The following is an 18,233-nucleotide window of genomic DNA, read 5'->3' as shown; positions in this document are numbered from 1 at the left end:
GGTGGATGAAACATTACATGCCAAGTGTTTCCTATGGTAGAACAGTAGCTTATACTAGGCCTGACCCCAAACGTAAGGGCTACAAACTGCTACCTGCAATGATACAACAATCCACCAACAGAGAGGATGCTGATCTTAGAGCACTAATGAAGCCAGAGGTTTGTTTGGCACATTCTTACTAAAAATAGTTAGAGTTTTAAGTTCCCCTGGTGAAGTCCTGTGCTCACATGCGACCAAGTCTGACCGACACTGTGTCTTGGAAAAGGAGAAACCTAGGACCTTCCTACAGGCAGGGGGACAGTCCACTCCTCCCCGTCTGCTCTCACAGAATTAACAGGAATACTGCTCTGGAAAACACTTGGCAAGACAGATAAACACCTTACTAGGTTCCTCTGCTGGTTGTATCCAAGGAAGCTCAATGGACACCCATCAAATGTGGGCTGAGCCAGAGGACAGGCGAGGCATCACGGCTGCCCTAGGGCACGAAGGGTCAAAGGAGAGAGTGGCGAGGGAGGAGACAAACATGTTTATATAAACAGACACATTAAATGTTAATATAGAGATACGCACAGGGGCACAGAGGACACACAGACAAACCATGGAGTTTAGAAGTGGTTTCCAGGAGGAGATATGAGCTCTTAGCTGTTAAGGAGAATTAGCTAAACAAAGTTAGTGGGAAGGGGGTACACATTACAGGGTGTAGCCTGAGCAAAGGCACTGTGACATGGGACACACGACACATTCCAGGAACCAGAGCTCAAGGTGCGAGGTGAGGACTGGAAGTATGGAGGGAGGACGAGGCGGAGGCCAGGAGTGGAAGATCTGGTGTACCCCGTAAGCTTAGCTCTGCCCTATAGGTGACGAGCCACCACAGGGATTAAGCGAGGTGCACGGTTAGGTCTGTGTATTCAGACTGAGCCCCTAGTGGCAAATTAAACCGATGGATTCCAAGAGGATGAGATTGGAGAGTCCAGAGGAAAGACCATGAGGGACTGAACTACAGCAGTGAGGGGAGAGGTCCGGATGGGTAGATGAGTCTGAGTGACACTTAGGAGGGAGACGGGCAAGGCTTCCACTGGATACAGAGTGAGAAGGGAAGTATGCAGGTAACTCCCAGGCTTCAAGGACTATGCCCCAAAAGGTGGAATGAGGGCAATTCCTAGATTAAAAGCTCATTTTAATTATGTTGAATGCCTTCCATTTTCTTTTATTTGAAACTTTTTTATTTTTAATAAAAATGCCCTGCCTTACCTATAACAAGCTTCCCTGGCACCACGCCCTAATGAGCCATCTGCTCCAAAGATAAATCTCACTGTTTCCTACACGTGTGCTGAGGCATCTAAGGCAGCAAAGACCTTCCCTCATTAGAGATTTTGGATATTTGTTGCTATATGTTCTGATGTTTATTTAATATTAACTTGTAGCAGTTTTGACAAGGGATTTATTAGTATCTAATCACCTTACTAAAAATTGTCTTCCACTCTAATACTTATGTTTATGTTTATTTTACAGTTTAGTGCAATGGCCAGAACTTCCAGACTAAATGTCAAATAATAATGAAGCAGATATTCTTGCTTTGTTTCCAAATGTATCAGAAATGTCATTAATATTTATCACTAAATAGTAGCAGGCTATTTGCTTATCATGTTTAGAAAAGTACCCACACATTCCAGTGTTAATACCCATTTTTTAAAAAGCTCATGTAGAAAGAGCACCATTTAAAAATTGTAACACAAAAATTAGGTCATTCAGCTGACCATATTGCAAAATCCATCTTTTACCACTAAAGATTTAGAAGTATTTTTCAATTTTGTATTTTCATTATAGAAAGAATTACAAAAATATAAAGTAACTATTTACAAACTCTACACAGAAAAGAATAAACAAACTATAGTATATCATTGGTCTCTACTACCATTTTCCTATAGAAAGGATATAAAAACCACCACAACAACAAAAAACTATTTATAAGAGATACAAACTATGGCTAGTGTATCTGAAATATTTTCAAAGTTAAATCTGAAATGATCAGAGCTAAATATGTATTTAAATAAGGATTAAAAACCACCCACGAAGAAAGCAGTAGTCTTACCTGTAACGAACATGAAAGGAATGGTCTTCCCTCATGCTTATCAAATTTTCCTCCATCGAGTCATATTATAAGCTGAGTAAAATATGAGATTATCTTATTTTGTGCCAATCCAGCTCTTTACAATGTGGAATGGTTGCAGAACAGTGTCCAGTTAGCACATTAAGGAACGGGTGTTAATACATCCTAAGCTCCTGCTTCTTCTTGTTAACAATGAAAGGAGGTCAATGTCAGACAGCTTAAAGGTTCAAAATGTGTCCCAAATCCTTGCATCTCTGGCCCTTTCAGCAGCACTTCAGCAGCATTTCTGCAAAAGGAATACAAGATGCTTTGCTTGAAGTCCTAGTTTCAAAGAATAACCTGCAGTAACCCCAAGCTGCACACAATCACACAGCTAACCACAGATGACTGTCACATCAACTGCAGGGGAAAGCAGCCCCGGGCTCAACTGCACCATGAAGCTTCTGACTAGGGGAAAGAACATGAGCTTTACTTGAGAATTCTAAGTAAGTTTAATTTTTAAACTGGTTTGAAATACAATCTTATGTAATATTTTCTATTATAAACAAATATAGAATATGTATAAGTATCTAAAAACAAAAGTCTGATACTTCAAGCTTTTAAAAACTATTAATAAGTAAAATGAAAATTCAATAATTATTTGAATAAGTAGATTCTAAACTGTAAATTCACTTCTTCAAAAGATATCTGTGCTGATATTTAGGTTATACTTGTATTCGTTTGCTCTAAAAGTATATTCTATTTGAACTCATTAAGGCCTTTAAAATGTTTTTATTAATATTGAGTAGGTACAAAGAAATTCAGGAAATATGTGTATGGAAGGATGACGCAATAAACATTTACAAGGCACCACCCAGTCTAAGATGAAGAACATTATCACTGCTTCTGAAGCCTCCTGGGTGTGCCAACCTAACCCATTATATTTCTTTCCCCTCTAAGGTGGTACTGGCATCAAAGCAGATATACAGATGAACAGAACAGAACAGAGAGCGCAGAAAAACCCCCACACCTATATGGTTGATTAGTTTATGACAAAGGAGGCAAGAATGTACAGTGGGGTAAGGACAGTCTCTTCAATAAATGGTGCTGGGAAAACTGGACAGATAGATGCAAAAGAATAACACTGGATCATTCTCTTATACCATATACAAAAATAAACTCAAAATAGATTACTCACTTCAATGCAAGACTCGAAACCATAAAACTCCTAGAAGAAAACAAATAGGCAGTAATCTCTGTGACATCACTCTTAGTGATATTTTTGGGGCAATGTCTCCTCGGGTAAGGGAAACAAAAGAAAAAATAAACAAATGGGACTACATAAAAATAAAAAGTTTTGCATAGCGAAGGAAACCATCAACAAAACAAAAAGACGACCTATTGAATGGGAGAAGATATTTGCCAATGATACATCCAATAAGGGGTTAATATCCAAAAAGATAAGGAACCTCACATAACTTAACACCAAAAAAATCAATCCGATTTAAAAGTGGGCAAAGGACCACAACAGACATTTCTCCAAAGAGGACATAAAGTTTGCCAACAGACATCTGAAAAGGTACTCAACATCACTAATCACCAGAGAAATGCAAATTAAACCACAATAAGATAACACCTCACACCTGTCAGAATGGCTAACATCAATAAATCAACACACAACAGGTACTGGCGGGGATGTGGAGAAAAGGGAGCCCTGGTACACTGTTGATGGGATTGTAAACTGGTGCAACCATATGGAAAACAGTATGGAAATTCCTCAAAAAATTAAAAATAGAACTGTGATGTGATCCAGCGATTCTACTTCTGGATATTTAGTGGAAGAAGTAAAAAACACAAATTCAAAAAAGTATATACACATCCCTATGTGCACTGCAGCATCACTAGTAATACCCAAGATCTGGAACCTAGATGTCCATCAATAGATGAATGGACAAAGACGTGGTATATATACACAGTGGAATATCATTCGGCCATTAAAAAGAACAAACTGTTGCCTTCTGTGACAGCATGGATCTAGGGGGTATTGTGCTAAGGGGAAACAAGTTAGTGAAAGACAAGTGCCACATGATCTCACTTACACGTGTAATTAAAAATTGAATAAACAAACAGACGAATAGAGGAGATGATGATGATTACCAAAGAGGAGGGAGTAGGGGACAGGAATTTTAAATAAAAATTTTAAATAAAAATAATAAAAATTAAATGAAAAAAGACTGCATGAAGAACCATTTTTAAAATAATTAAAACAAGCAAGAAGACAGAGAATGCTATTCACCATTTTACTAGGACAATTTATATAACATGGCTTTATATTCTCAAAAGAAGAGCATCCTCAAAAAATTCACTCTTACATTACAGTCTCCATAATAATTAACAGTTCTTATCTTAAAACTACTCTTTGAACAAACAAGCAATTATTGATTCAATGATTTGTGTTGCAAGAATTCTCTGACCAATTTAGTAACAAGATGTCCATTCATGCCTGCATTGCATGGAGTTAGCAAATCCACTTCACATTTAACACATACTTTATCTTAGTGTTTACATCTATTATATCTGTTAGTGTTACTACTTTAAACACTAATAAAATCTGCAACAAATATTAAATTATGAATTGTTCATTAGGATAAGAAATGTAATGACATGACCAGAAAATGAAATGGAAATTATAGCTTTGGAAGAATATTAAGAAAACATCAGATTTAACCTCCAACCTCTATTAAGACGTATAACTAGTAATTTACAAGGAACACATATAACCTTAATAGCATCTCCCAGGTCCTAAAAAACAATGCTCCAAAACCTCACTGCTAACACAACTGTTCCCTGGTGGCATCTTTTGGTCTGACCATAAAGAAATAAAGAGAAAGCAGTAATTTTTCCACATCCTATAAACAGACAGAAACACATGGAACGATCAACTAGTACATGACTCTGATGGCCTCACGTTTAATTACTTGATTAGGAAGTGAAAAAGGCAGACTCCTGTCGTAAGCCAACTGCACTTCTGGGCACTGTCCAAGGTACACAACCAGAGCAAAAGGTCCTAGCCTTGCTTTCTCCATCGCAGTGAAATATTTGCAAAAAAGGCGATGGGGGGAAGTAGGGGACAGACAGTTACATTTTTATCTTTTTTACTCCTTTCAATTTACCAATGAGATCTAAATGTTACCACTGCAATAAGTCAGTGCCAAAATTAAAGAGAAATTGCAATAGGAGAAAAATAACAAAGCAATGCATAACAGTTCTGATTCTTTATTCAACACAATCTGTAAACCAGTAATATAATCTAATCAAACTATTGTATAATACTGAGAACTAAAGATAACTCAAGATTATGTGTTTATAGCTATTTTAATCTACAGTGTTGAACATAGTTTTAACGTTAACTGATAATCGCCGCATATATCAAACGTAAACCGCAACCTTGGTATGTGCCCTGACAGGGAACTGAACCCAAAACCTTTTTGGTCTATGGGAGGATGCTCCAACCAACTAAGCCAGGGCTCTTGGCAGATTTTTTTAAATGCAGGTACAGAGCTGTGGACATTTAAAATGCATAACAATGAATGCAACCATTTCAGCATAGTAAAATCCAAAAACAATTCTATTAATATAAAATAAGAATTCCTTTTTCAATTGTTTACACCTGAAAGCTCACCATTCTAAACAACTAACCCCCTTACATGCAGTTTTGCTTCTGCAGGTTCAGCTATCATCGATCAACTGTGGTCCAAAAATATTAAATGAAAAAGTCCAGAAAGAAACAATTCATAAATGTTAACATTTTGCCGTTATGAGTGGTGAAATTTCTCACGACCCCCTCCATCCAGCTGACCCCCTCCATCCAGCCCGGAATGTGAATCACCCCCTTGGTCCAGTTGTACACCCCCCCCCAGTCACTCAGTAGCCTCCTCCTTATCAGATTGACTGTCGCAGTATCACAGGGCTTGTGTTCGTGACCCTTATTTTACGTAATCGTGGCCCCAAAGTACAAGAGTAGTGGTGCTGGCAATTCAAATATGCCAAAGAGAAGCTTCCTTTAAGTGAAAAGATATTTATGTATAGGAAAAACCATAATATACACAAGGTTTGGTACTACCCAGTTTCAGGCATCCACTGGGGGGGTCTTAGAGCCCATCACCAAGGATAAGGGGGGGCTATACATAAACTTCCTTTTTTAGTGAGGAACATTTATGTTTTTATCCATCACATGAAGTTAAAAGGACACCAAAGAATTACACTCCCTGGATAACCAAAATACTAATAAAAGCCATACATGAAATTTGAAACTAAATACTAAAACAAAATGTAATCTACAAGAGAGAGCACTGACTATTCAAGCCTTCACCTTCGTACTGCTGTTAAACAGTGAGGAAGGGCGAAGAGTCTGAGTCCACCCATACGAGGAAGGCTGACTGTCTGTGAGCCAGCAGCAGTTTCCAGGGCTCCACACAAGGCGCTGTGGGCCTCGCAATTACTGCACCAGCAGCCTCTCAGCAATTAGGGCTGGGCAGCCCATGACCACTCAGGGAGAAGCTGAATACTGACTATTTTTCTGGGGAATGGCAAACTAGAAAGGGGCTCTGCTTTTAAATTATACAAAGCCCACGTGAATTAAGCCAGTGATTACACTAATTCAAGCCACTCTTCTCAGTAATCATAATGATTCAAGAGCCCTGCTCCAACAAGTTTACTTATTTATACTTAAAAATATAAACACATTCAACTAAAGGAAAAAAGTCTTACATATATTCATTAGAATAAATTAGTACTTTTATCTCTATTACTTGGTTTTATTTTTCGTCAAACTGAAGCCCATAACTTACAAATACATGATGTTAATCTTCCCTCCTATAAGGCAATTTTAGACATGGTCCTTTTAATCCGTTAGTAAAATTAATAACCTTCTGAGAGTCTCTAACTTGCATAAGGGAAGTGATTTCTAGTTAATTATTATAAACACAAAATTCTGGATACATAGACATATTATAATATCATAGACACAAGGATGACTTTTAGAAAAGACATTCTAAATTTTAATCAACGCCAATTATATTTTCAGTGCTTTTCAGATGACTGCTTAGGTTATAAGACAGGATCACAAGAAAATGTCTGCAACCCAAAAACACTGGACATTTGCACTAAGCCCAATTTGTTAAAACAAACATACACACAAACTCCTTCATATAATACAGTATATTCAGCCCTTGCCCTTTCTGATCTGTATGCAATCTTTTGTTAATAAATATAAATTCATTTATTTGTTGTTATCATTTTAGGGCCCACACAAATTATTGGACCAACATGATGCAGTTAATAAAAGTTCAAAGAAGTAAAATTCAAAATAGTCTTCTGATGATGTTACTATGCCAGGAAAAGAGAAATACTTATTAGTAAACAATGGGGAGAATGCAACTTTAGGAAAATTGGTTATCAAGTCACCAGAGAACACGACCCACAGCCACTTATTGCTACCCTTGCTAGTCAGCCATTAGCTTAAATTAGTACGTACATGAAAAACTCACTGGTGAAGTAGAAAAGAAGTGGTCCTCTCAACTGAGTGTTGTTCATCCGTTCTAACAGGATTTTAACAAGGCAAAATTGCTTTCAAATACATTTTTAAGCAGAAATAAATCCCAAGTACAAAAGGATTTTAAATGCCTAAACTGGATCCGTAAAGAGTTTGAATTTAGAATTTTTCACAGGAAAATATAACTGTCTTTTCCTTGTAAAAGTTACACCATTTTCTGCAAAAATGACTCAATTCAATTCAATAATGTTATGAGGACTCAGGAAAGCTTTTTGGAAGAAATAAAAGCTGTACTGCACCTTGAAGGATGGGCAGACCTTATTAGGCAAATAGAGGAAATGACTCAAAAAAAGCGAGGAGGAGGGAACACACAGAATGTGTGCCAGGAAAGCACATTGGGTCAAGGGTAGGGAAAGAGAAGTCGAAGAAGGTACTAAACTATGAGGGACTCTGAATATTATATGGGTAAAGCACGTTTGGCCTTGTGTTTACATAATGGTCAACCTTATAATTTTTTCCACAAAGAAACAGCAAAGCTGGATCTGTGCGAGGAAGATAACCTGGCAGCAACATACAGGGCAGGACAGGGAGACAGGAAAAAGATACTGCAAAAACTCCAGAAGCAAACTGCTTTGCACATAATTGATGTCCAACAAAGGTGTTTGATTTCTTGCCTGGGAGGAACTGAACTATAAAGCAGCAAAGAATCCTACCATACTGAGAAATCCACACTTGAATACACTTCTACTCCACAGTAAAGAGTATATTCATATTCATGTAAATAACTCAGGAAAGTATTTTTATTTTTTACTGTTTTTATAAAGATGAAGTACTCACTTTGGCACTACATATACAAAGGTGATTTAAAAGGATACTGAAAATGTTATGTGATTTATAAGGTATTGAAAAAAAGTCAGCAGTCCTAAAAGAAAACTGGAATATGTTTTTCGCATAGTTCACAACAAAATGCAGGACCTTCGGGCATTTTAAGCGAAGGATTATGTCCCTCAGATGGAATCCAGAGACCTGGAGGAGATTCAAACACACGGAAGAATACAGCTGTGCTCTGGGATCAGGCCCTGGTTTAAATACCAGCACAGTGACTTATTAGTTATATGATCTTAAGCTAGTTAAACACTCAGAGTTGGTTTGGACATAATGATACTTAGCCATGTGTTGTGATGAGATATGACTTATAAAGCCCCTAACCCAGTGCCTGGCCCTGGTACTTAATAAAAGTACTCCATAAAGTACAGTAGCAATAATGATAATGGCTGCTGTTATTATTTTAAAAGAACGTGTCGATTAGACTAGATTTAGAATAGTCTAAATCTATGGCAGGTTTTCCATTTTGAGATTCCTGAGAACTACACAATGTTGATCTTTTCAGTACACCTTAGAAATACTTTACGCTGAAGAACAGGGTCATTTTTAAACGTCTACATAGCCCATCTTTTGCTGCAATTAGCCTAGAACCAAGTCTGAGGTTTATATTACAATATAACCTTTGTAACACCGAATGCTGACTTAGTAACAGAAGAAAATACAACTGCTCATCTGGCCAAAGAGAAAGAGTTAGGGGGAAAGGCCTCTAACCACACATCACACGACTGTTACTTTGTATGGGCTCCACCCCTCGTGTAAACACAGCAGGAGCGCGCGCCCGACCAAGCCCGTGGCCAGGTGTAAAGAAACGCAACCCCGAGCCCCGCTCCCTCCGCACACGCCCGCGTCACCGACGGCGCGCTTTCCTCACGCTGCTTACTCGGTTCTAAACAATCAACCAAAGCCGCTGCTCCAAAGGGGGCAACCCGGCAGGAGCGGTTCGTATCGCCGCGGCGCCGGGAGCCCACGCGCTGCGCCCTCCGCCGGGGAGAAATCACGCCGAGGCAACACTTCCACCCTTCCTCGTTTCCTTTCGTGGGTTTCAAATGCTGCCCGTTAAAAGTTTCCACACCGGTTACCAGTAACGCGAGGAAACACTGGAAGGTTCTGCACAGGTTTTCAGGACAGGGCTCTCCGGCCGTGGTCACTAAAACTTTCCGCAGCGGCCACCCATTTCCACCGTAAATCGGCCGGCGGGCCCACACGGCGCCGAACCCGGAGGTGGGGTGGACGCGGCCCCCGACCGCCCCGGGCGCGCCGGGGGAGGGGCCCGCGCCCGGCCGCAGGTGGCCGCCGTCGGCCCGGGCGGCAGCTCCGCGGGGCCGGCGTTCAATGGTGTGTGACTCGCGCTCGGACGCCCTGACAAGTCCCCGCGTCCCGCTCTACTTTTTATGCTAAAACATCAGCGAACGCGACGGCTACGCTTCACTCGCGTTTTCACAGCTCCGACGCGAACGCACCTCGGTGTCGTCCCGGGGTCCCCGAGGTCCCCGCCGCCCGGGACCGCAGACCACCGCGAACAAAGGCGGTCGCCCCCGCCCCAGGCCGCCCCCACACGCACGCACGGTCCCCGTCCCTCCCTCCGCGGGGCGCCCTCAGACGCCCCTCAAACTCACCTCCCGCGGGCCGGCGAGGGCGGAGAACACGGTGGACGCGGCGACGCGGCGGCGGCGGCAGCAGCAGCAGCAGCAGCAGCAGCCGCCGCCTCGGGCGACGGGCGGGCGGCCGCGTCCCCTCCCCGCGGCTGGTCCGCACGCCGCGGGCGACGGGCCAGGCAGGGGCACCTCAGGGGGCCGGCGCGCGCCCCCCGCCCAGGTGCCCGCCCCCAGCAGGTCACGTGAGCCAGAGCTCCCAGGGCGCTCTACGCGGCCCCGCCGGTCCCAACACCGCCCAGGGGGTCTCGCCGCGCAGCCCGCCCCTCCCGCGCCTTCTGCGCCTGCGCTGCAGCGCCAATGGCTCCCATTCAAACCGACAACGCCCCGCGTCTTTCGGGCCAGCCAATGGCCGGCGGGGGGCGGGGCTAAGCGGGCGCGGGGCGGGGCGTGTGAGTCGGAGCGGGGCCCGGGGGGCTCGGTCGGCCTCGCCCCGGGACCTGCCCGGGGCTGCCCAGGTGAAGTTGTTTTCCAGTCCCCTCACTCCTTCTTCAGACACTAATGGGTGGGCGGAGCCACGGCCCCGCCCGGGGAGAGCTCTGGGAGGCGCAGCCCGGACCCGGGAGCGGCGGGGGCCCCGGGCAGGCCCGGAGGGCGCGCACCCGGCGGGACGGGTCCTGCGGGTTGTCGAGGAGGACGGGGCCCTGCGCAGTGGCGGCGCCGCCGTGAGCGCCAGCGAGGCGGCCTCACCTCCGGAGGCCGCGCCGCCCGCCGGCCTCTCCGGCCGCTGGGAAGCACGTCGGCGGTTCCCGGGAAAACTGCGCGCGGCTTCCTCGGCTGCGGGCGGCTGCGCTGCACGCGCGCGGGAGACGGCCTTCCCTTCCGCTGCCGCTCTCCCCACACCCAGTTCATAAAAATAAAGTCTCAGTGTGCTCTTCACAACGATACCAAGGCTAGAGCGTGTCAGGGCTGAAGAACCGGGTCGACTTGGTGAGACCGTGTCTCAGCCACTTCTCCACGAAGTGAAATGTAAATGTCTCCTCAGCTTTTTACGGTGAAGAGACGCCCGTCCCCGTCCCTCCGTGGGAGCGTCTCCGGCATCAAGCTCGACGGACAGCCGGGCTCCCCGGGGCTGGCCGGCCGCCGGCCTTAGTTTCCTCGGGCGGGCCCGGGTGGTGGCGCCGCTTTCCCGAGGCGGGCGCTTAGGCTTCGGGAGCTGAGTTTTGCGGGTTAGCGCGGTGCGGGGCTGCCCCGCACCCGCACCTGCTCGTCAGGATCGCTAACGACCTTTACCGCCGGCTCCTGAGGGGTTGGCGCGGTGCGGGGCTGCCCCGCACCCGCACCTGCTCGTCAGGACCCTCGGCGACCTTTGACGCCGGCACCAAGGGCACCCGTTGGGCGGGAGGCCCTCGGGCTCCCGACCCGCGAGCGCGGCGCTGGCGCGGACGCCTCGTGTGCGGTCCGGCGCCGCTTCCCCGCGCCTCCCCCGGGCGCGGCTTTGGGCCCCTCGCGCCCGCCGCCGTCTCCCTCCGCCGGGCCTCTGGGAAACGCCCTTTAAAGGGGTGCATCGGGTGACGTCATCTCCTACTGGGAAACCTTGAGGCGCCTCACACTTGGGTGAAAATAAAATCTGAATTCCCCCCGGCCCCCCGGTCCCCGTCCCTGGCCCCCCTCCCCGCGCACGGGGCACCCACAGGCGCCCGGCAGGCAGGTCTCGGGGCTCCTCCTCTGGGCCCCTTTCCGCGCAGCGCCCCTCGCCTAGATGCCCCCCCCGCTGTGTCCCCCGCTGGCTTGGAGGGGGAGGGAGGCGCCCGGCCCGCGGTGCCCACGAGCCTCACTTCTGGTCGGCGTCGGGGCCTTCAGGACGGCGCGGGGCGCGGGCGCCGAGTGCCCGCGGCCGGGGACGCCGCTGCCGGGCTCCATTGCGGGCGGCGCGGGCGCCCAGGGGCTCCTGTCGTACAATGAGGGTCGCTGTACACGTCAGAATCGTGGGCGCGTCGAAGTCTTTCCCCCTCGGTGGCGAGGTCACTGCCCCGTCCCGGACTGTCCCTGCCTTTCGCATCAGCAGGACCCTGATCTCAGAGACAGAGGAACAAGCGCTTCAGAGGCGCCCACCCCCCAGGAAGCTCAGACCCTCCCAGGAACCGGGGGACGCCCCCGGACTTCCTAGGCCGCGGGCAGGGCTTTGGGGAGCCCCGGGCCACGCGGCCGCGGTGTCTGTAGTCGCGTCATTGCTCCGCCCGCAGCCCGTGCAGCGGCCCCGACCGCGGGCTCTCCTCAGCCCCGGGGCCCCGACCCTCAGCCATGGAGAAGCCGCCTCGCCACCGCGCTGGGCACAGGCCCTTCGGTTCCGCGCTCGGGTAGTCTCTGCTCTTACATCCCTGCGTTGAGGCGTGCCCCCCGGAGTTCACTGCCCCTCAGGTTTGCCCCGTGGGGCCACAGAGCTCCACAGCGGGAGGGGCTTCGAGGGGGCAAGAGATCGGGCCTGGGGACGGAATGAGGCGGCACAGGCCCGTCCTCCAGGAACCCTCCAGACGCGCAGAGTGCGGTGGTCAGCAAGGCAATGGCCATCCCGGTCCCTGGACCTGCCAGTGTGCGCCCCTGCGCGCCACACGGGGCTCGGCAGACGGGGTGGAACCAGGGATCCTGAGGCGCGCACCCTGTCCTGTCCTGGGCCGTCCGGGCGCCCGTGCTGTAATCACTGGGGGCCTTGTGAGGAAGAGGCAGGAGGCGCAGAACCAGAGACGCTGCGAGGCTGGCTTCAAAGACGGAGGAAGGAGCCCCGGGCCAAGGGATGGTCCTCGGGAGCTGGAAAAGGCCGAGGACTCCCTCCGGGAGCCTCCGGGCGGAACCGGGCCCTGCCGACCTCCTGCTCTTTAGCCCAGACAGACCTGTCTCAGGCTTCCCGCCTCCAGAACAGAAAGATGATTTGTGTTGTTTTAAGCTACTAAATGTGTGATACTAAGTTTGTTACAGCAGCAATAGAAAACTGCCAGAATTATATCCTGTTGAAGAAAAACTTCGGGGAGTCTGACCGTTCCTGTTTTTTCTTGCACTTAGTGACACCTGGTCTCACAGGAGGGGACACGAGTTGGCTTTGCAGTCCTAATGGCCCTCGCTGCTCCTCCCAGCGCCTTTCCTTGTCTTAATGGAGGGGTGACACGGTATTTATCTTGGGGGGCTGGAGAGGGTGGATGGGATGACACAGAGGGCCTAGCACATAGTAGGCCCTCAATAAACGTTCACTTGCTTCACACCCCACCTACTACTTGAATCCGAGAGGCTGACTCCTCACTGCTGGGGACCTGCTGTGTGATTCTGGCTCAGTGGCTTCCTCTCCCTCAATCTGTTCCTGGGGATTAAAGGGAGAGGGTTTAGCTCCTAATGGGGCTGGGTCCTCTCCGTTAAAAAGTGCAGAGCACTGCCATCGTTCCAGCAGGTAATTATTGCCTGTCCTAAACTGCTTAGCGCTGCACTGTGGATCCTTCCAGTTCTGAGAGGGTGAAGAAGGACCTCGCCTGGGTGGGTGCCTTGAGTCTTAATTAATTAATGTTTATTAAGCCTACACAAGCTTATCATAAAAGGCTAAGTGTTGAGTATTATTTACCTTTCCTGTGGTTGTCACTTCCGGTGTTTTAATATAGCAGCTAATACTGGCTCATAAAATTGGCATTTTCACATTGGATTAGGTAATGTTTACTGTATAATCATGTGGTGGTGGGGGTGACTACTTTGTTACTATTTAAAGAGCTTTGTGTTTTTTACAAAAAAAAAGGGGGTTAGGGAAATAGTGAGAGCTGTTATTTTCCTACAAGGGCACAATTTACATTTCAAATCCTTCTCTTCTATATAAAACCAGACAGAATGACCAAAAGAGCTAAGATTTTGAAGCACTGAAAGATGTGTTTTATGTAATAGTTAATATTTTTAATTTTTATTTATAAAAATTATCACCCAAGGATATTTTTTTCCATTGATTTTTTTTAGAGAGAGTGGAAAGGAGAAAAGGGGAGGATGAGGGGGGGAGAGAGAGAAACACTGATGTGAGAGAGACACATTGATTGGTTGCCTCCCACACACACACTGACTGGCCTGGGGAACAAACTTGAAACCCAGGTATGTGTCCTTGACCGGGAATCGAACCCATGACCTTTAGGCTGGGAGTGAAAGGCAGGGGAGAAAAGGATATCTCTTTAAGTAAAAGAAAAAGAATTTTCCTAAAATATTCTGGCTCTTCTTATCTCTGCAGAGGTTGCCAAACTTAAGCTAGAAAACTTAAGGAAGGGACAAAGTCCTTTTTTAAAACTTACATTCTTTAAATCAGTGTTTTAAAATTTGTCATTAGAATTAGTCTTAGAAAATCAACTGGCAAGAGTTTTCTAAATGTCCCCAGAGCACAGGAAAGGCCCATGGCTTATAGAACAAAGGAGACAATCTGTGATGACTATGTGGTTATGTTGATGGGAAAACTGGATAAAAAGACAGTGCTGACCCCGAAAGGGCAAGGAAAACAAGCGAAGGCTGCTGGTAAAACACCAAGCAGCAGCTTCTCTGAATACTGGCCTGCTCAGAGTTTCAAAGGATTTTTCTGTTCTGACTTTTAAAATAGTTTCGGGATAAATTATGTGTAACAGCTGGTCATCAAACTTGTGCATGCTCCCAGAAGGCCTACATCGCTGAGGGTGACTATAAATAATAGATCCACCCAGCTCTCCGGGGAGGACTGGATCGAGCTGCTGCACCATCTCAGCGTCTCCCTCCTGCCACTCAACAGTAGGAGGCTGAAGCCACACACTGAATGGTATTTGGTTACAGTCACAGGCCCTGCTGCATTGGTGGGCACCCCGTATTTCTGAGATAAAGTTCGCTGATAGGATTACCAGAGCGTCAATGAATGCAGTCACCGCACAGGGAGCCTGTATCATATTACTCTTGAAAATATTTTAATCTAGAAACACCATCCACAGGATACAAAATCCACCAACACCTGACCTCCAGGTGTGGCCTAATGCACACTACTCTGAGACATCTCCTATTTGCTCTCATGGGTAAACAGAAATCTTGAGCTGGGAACAGGGAGAGAATTTGAAAATTAAAACAGAGTTGAACTGAGTATTTTTGAATGCTTTTAAAAGACACTCCCCCCAAAATGTTTAGGTCACATCAGCAGTACCCTACGGAACCTTCACAGCTGACATCTTGCAGTTGAAGGAACGCGGAACAGCCCCACCATGGTACTGAAGCTTAGTGTGTGTTCTCCTGTTCAGTTGTAGATGGCTTCCAACTATGAAAAAAGAAAGATGGTTTTGAGTTAAAGGATTGCTCATCTGTGTTGCAAGGCCCTCTGACCGGTTCACTCCATGATGTTCAGAGACCCCGGGAGAGGTGAGTTTCTGTGGCTACTGCCGTTGTTTTGCCAATTCGTGTTGACTGCAGGCTGTGCAGGTGGAAGGCTTAGAGTGGCAGGTTGCTGCATTTGGTATAAAATGTCACGGGGTCACATACTTAAAGCTCCTAACGGCAGTCTGTTCACACTCTTAATGACACACGAATAAAGGAGTAAGAAGAATCTGGATTGTTGGAGCACTGCCCCCAAAAGTCAACTCCGATTTTCATTATAGTCAGTAGGGTGGGTGGTAGAAGAGTGGGGTTCGGGATCTGAGAGTGTTAGGTGGCTGGTGCTTCGGTGGAGGGAGGCAGGGAAGGGTGGGTAGGTGCAGTGCCTGCTGTCTCCTCTATCTCTGGGTCATATACAGCCTGTCTGGAGGCCAGCAGAACACAGAACAGAGGGTACCGGGGATGGGATGAAGCGACTGTCACAGGCCCCATGGTTTTCCTTCGTAGATGGGAGCGGTTCTCCAACATAACACGTTTGTATTTCCACTAATGGGCTCAGTGACTAGAACAGACACCACTTACCAGCCAGAGACGACGATTCACTGACCGTCTTTGGTCTCTGAGCACTAAGGATTTGGGGGTTTTCTGTCCATAGACCTTCTCAATTGACTCGGTCAGATTCCCAGTCACCCCGGCCACCATTATCTTCTTCCCTTAAACTGGCACACGAGTCAGCACCTCGGCACCACATTCAGACTTCATGGTAAAGTAGAGCAGGCCGGCCACAGCGGCCAGCATGGCGAGTGCCCTGCGGCTCATTCCTGGCCGGGACCAGCCTGCGGGGTTTTGCCGGCCTGGGCCCCTGGGGGAAGCCGGCCTTTGTGCTCAGTGCTCAGTGCTCAGGCTCGGGGGTCTGTGAGCCGTTGCTGAGCACACAATGGTCAGTCTGGCTGCATAAGCCGTCACCGCCCCAGATGCGTTCCCCTGAGCTCAGCAAGTCAAACTGGGCTCTGCCGGGTTCTCGGCGCACGCTCTTTGAATGAACCTTTGGAGTCTAAGATGGAGGCCGGTGTCTTCACGGGAAGATGATCCAGTTCTGTCCAGCTGCCTGTAAGGGGCCCATTTTGATGCTAAGAACAGATTCTCCTTTATCAGGAAAAAAACCTTTTGGTATTTTGCACACAAACAAAGAAAACGATAATAATAGTAACAGAAGCTGTTTTCCTATGTGTAACGGGAGAGTTACATACAGGCTTCTGGTCTATCTTGGTGTCTCTTTTTTCTCTTAAGAATCCTAGCAAAAATTAAATGTTATCAGTTTAAATGGAATGATATTTTAGAAACTAGGATCTGGCCAGCAAAGGGTCTTTCCGTCCTTGGATGGAAGGGCTTGGAGCTCTGCCGTGAGCACCTCAAGATACAAAGACAGCATGAGATGAGTTTGAGGCTGTAACTTACGTCACTAACAGTCCTGAAACACTTGAAATATATTTGGCATGTAACATGGTGTGATTTTAAGGTGTAGAACTTAATTTGACACATATATACACTGTGATATGATTGTCATGCTAGTCATAATTAGCACCTCTGTCAACTCACATAATGTCATTTCGTTTTGGTGAGTGGAATAATGAAGTTCTAGTCTCTTAGCAAGCTGGAATATAATTCTGTTGTTGATACTATACTGTGCATTCCGTCTCCAGGGCTATTGCAGTTAAACTGGTAACTACTTGTATGCTTGTGCCCTTAAAGATTGTAGGCCCTATCCCTCCCTCCCCCCCAACCCCCACCCCTGGGGTAGCCACCATTTCACTTTGTTTTTATGAGTTTGGCTTTTTAGATTCCACACAGTAGTGATATGAGACAGTACTTGTCTTTCTCTGACTCATTTCACTTAGCATAATGTGCTCAAGGTCCATCCACGTAGTCACAAATGGCAGGATGTCCCTCTTTCTCTCAGATCTTAATAATATTTCATTGTATTTATAGCGCATCTTTTTTCATTTGTCCATTGATAGGCACTTGGTTTTTGCCATCTCTTTGCTACTGTGAAAAATGTGAACAAACACGGGAGTGCAGACGTCTCTGAGATCCTATGTTCATTTTCTTTGAGTATATACCCAGAAGTGGAATTGCTGGATTACATGGTAGATACATTTTTAATTTTCTGAGGAACTTCCATACTGTTTTCCATAGCAGCTGAACCAGCTCACATTCCCACCGCAGTGCACGAGGGTTTCCTTCTCTCCACATCCTCGCCAACACTGGTCATCTCTTCTATTCTTGACGTCAGCCATCCTCACAGGTGTGAGGTGATATCTCACTGTGGTGATTAGTGATGTTGAGCATCTTTTTTTGTGCCTGCTGGCCATTGAATGTCTTAGACCATGTTTTACTTAAAATTATTTAGTGACAGTTTTCACCATCAAACAATATATTCATTTACAGATAGATTTTAAAAATAGTTTCAAGGCTCTGGTAGAGATCATTCCTTCCTTTGTCCTTTAAGTGTCCCCACGGATGGAGAGCACCCAGCCTTCTGCACCTGGGCATTCTTCAGTATTCCAATGCTGAGGGTGGTTTTCATTTTTAAACTGCTGTTTACTGAACACTCACTCTGTGCCAAACACTATTCTAAGAGCTTTATATGCATTATCATCCCACGTTCATCCAGCAATCCTGTGAACTAGGGATTATTATTCCGATTTTTACGAAGAAGAGACTAAGACCCAGGAAAGTTAAATAACTTGCCCAATGGTGTATAGCTCATGAATGG

The 18,233-nt window shown here is 46.6% G+C and overlaps 1 protein-coding gene across 1 annotated transcript in view; it reads right to left on the bottom strand.

The window, feature by feature from the left end:
• GPSM2 (G protein signaling modulator 2) overlaps window positions 1-10,292 on the bottom strand; it is a 28,719-nt gene extending 18,427 nt beyond the window's left edge. The window contains exons 1-2 of the mRNA XM_081120481.1: window positions 10,145-10,292; window positions 2,093-2,396 (exon numbers count right to left, since the gene is read on the bottom strand). Of these exons, the coding sequence (XP_080976607.1) occupies window positions 2,093-2,148 (56 nt within the window). The 5' untranslated portion in view covers window positions 2,149-2,396; window positions 10,145-10,292. The remainder of the gene's footprint in view (window positions 1-2,092; window positions 2,397-10,144) is intronic.
• Window positions 10,293-18,233: the final 7,941 nt, after the last annotated feature.

This window comes from Miniopterus schreibersii, assembly GCF_964146895.1.
Source record: "Miniopterus schreibersii genome assembly, chromosome: 19".
Taxonomy (NCBI): domain Eukaryota; kingdom Metazoa; phylum Chordata; class Mammalia; order Chiroptera; family Miniopteridae; genus Miniopterus; species Miniopterus schreibersii.
This window is presented reverse-complemented; position numbering and strand designations above follow the sequence as displayed.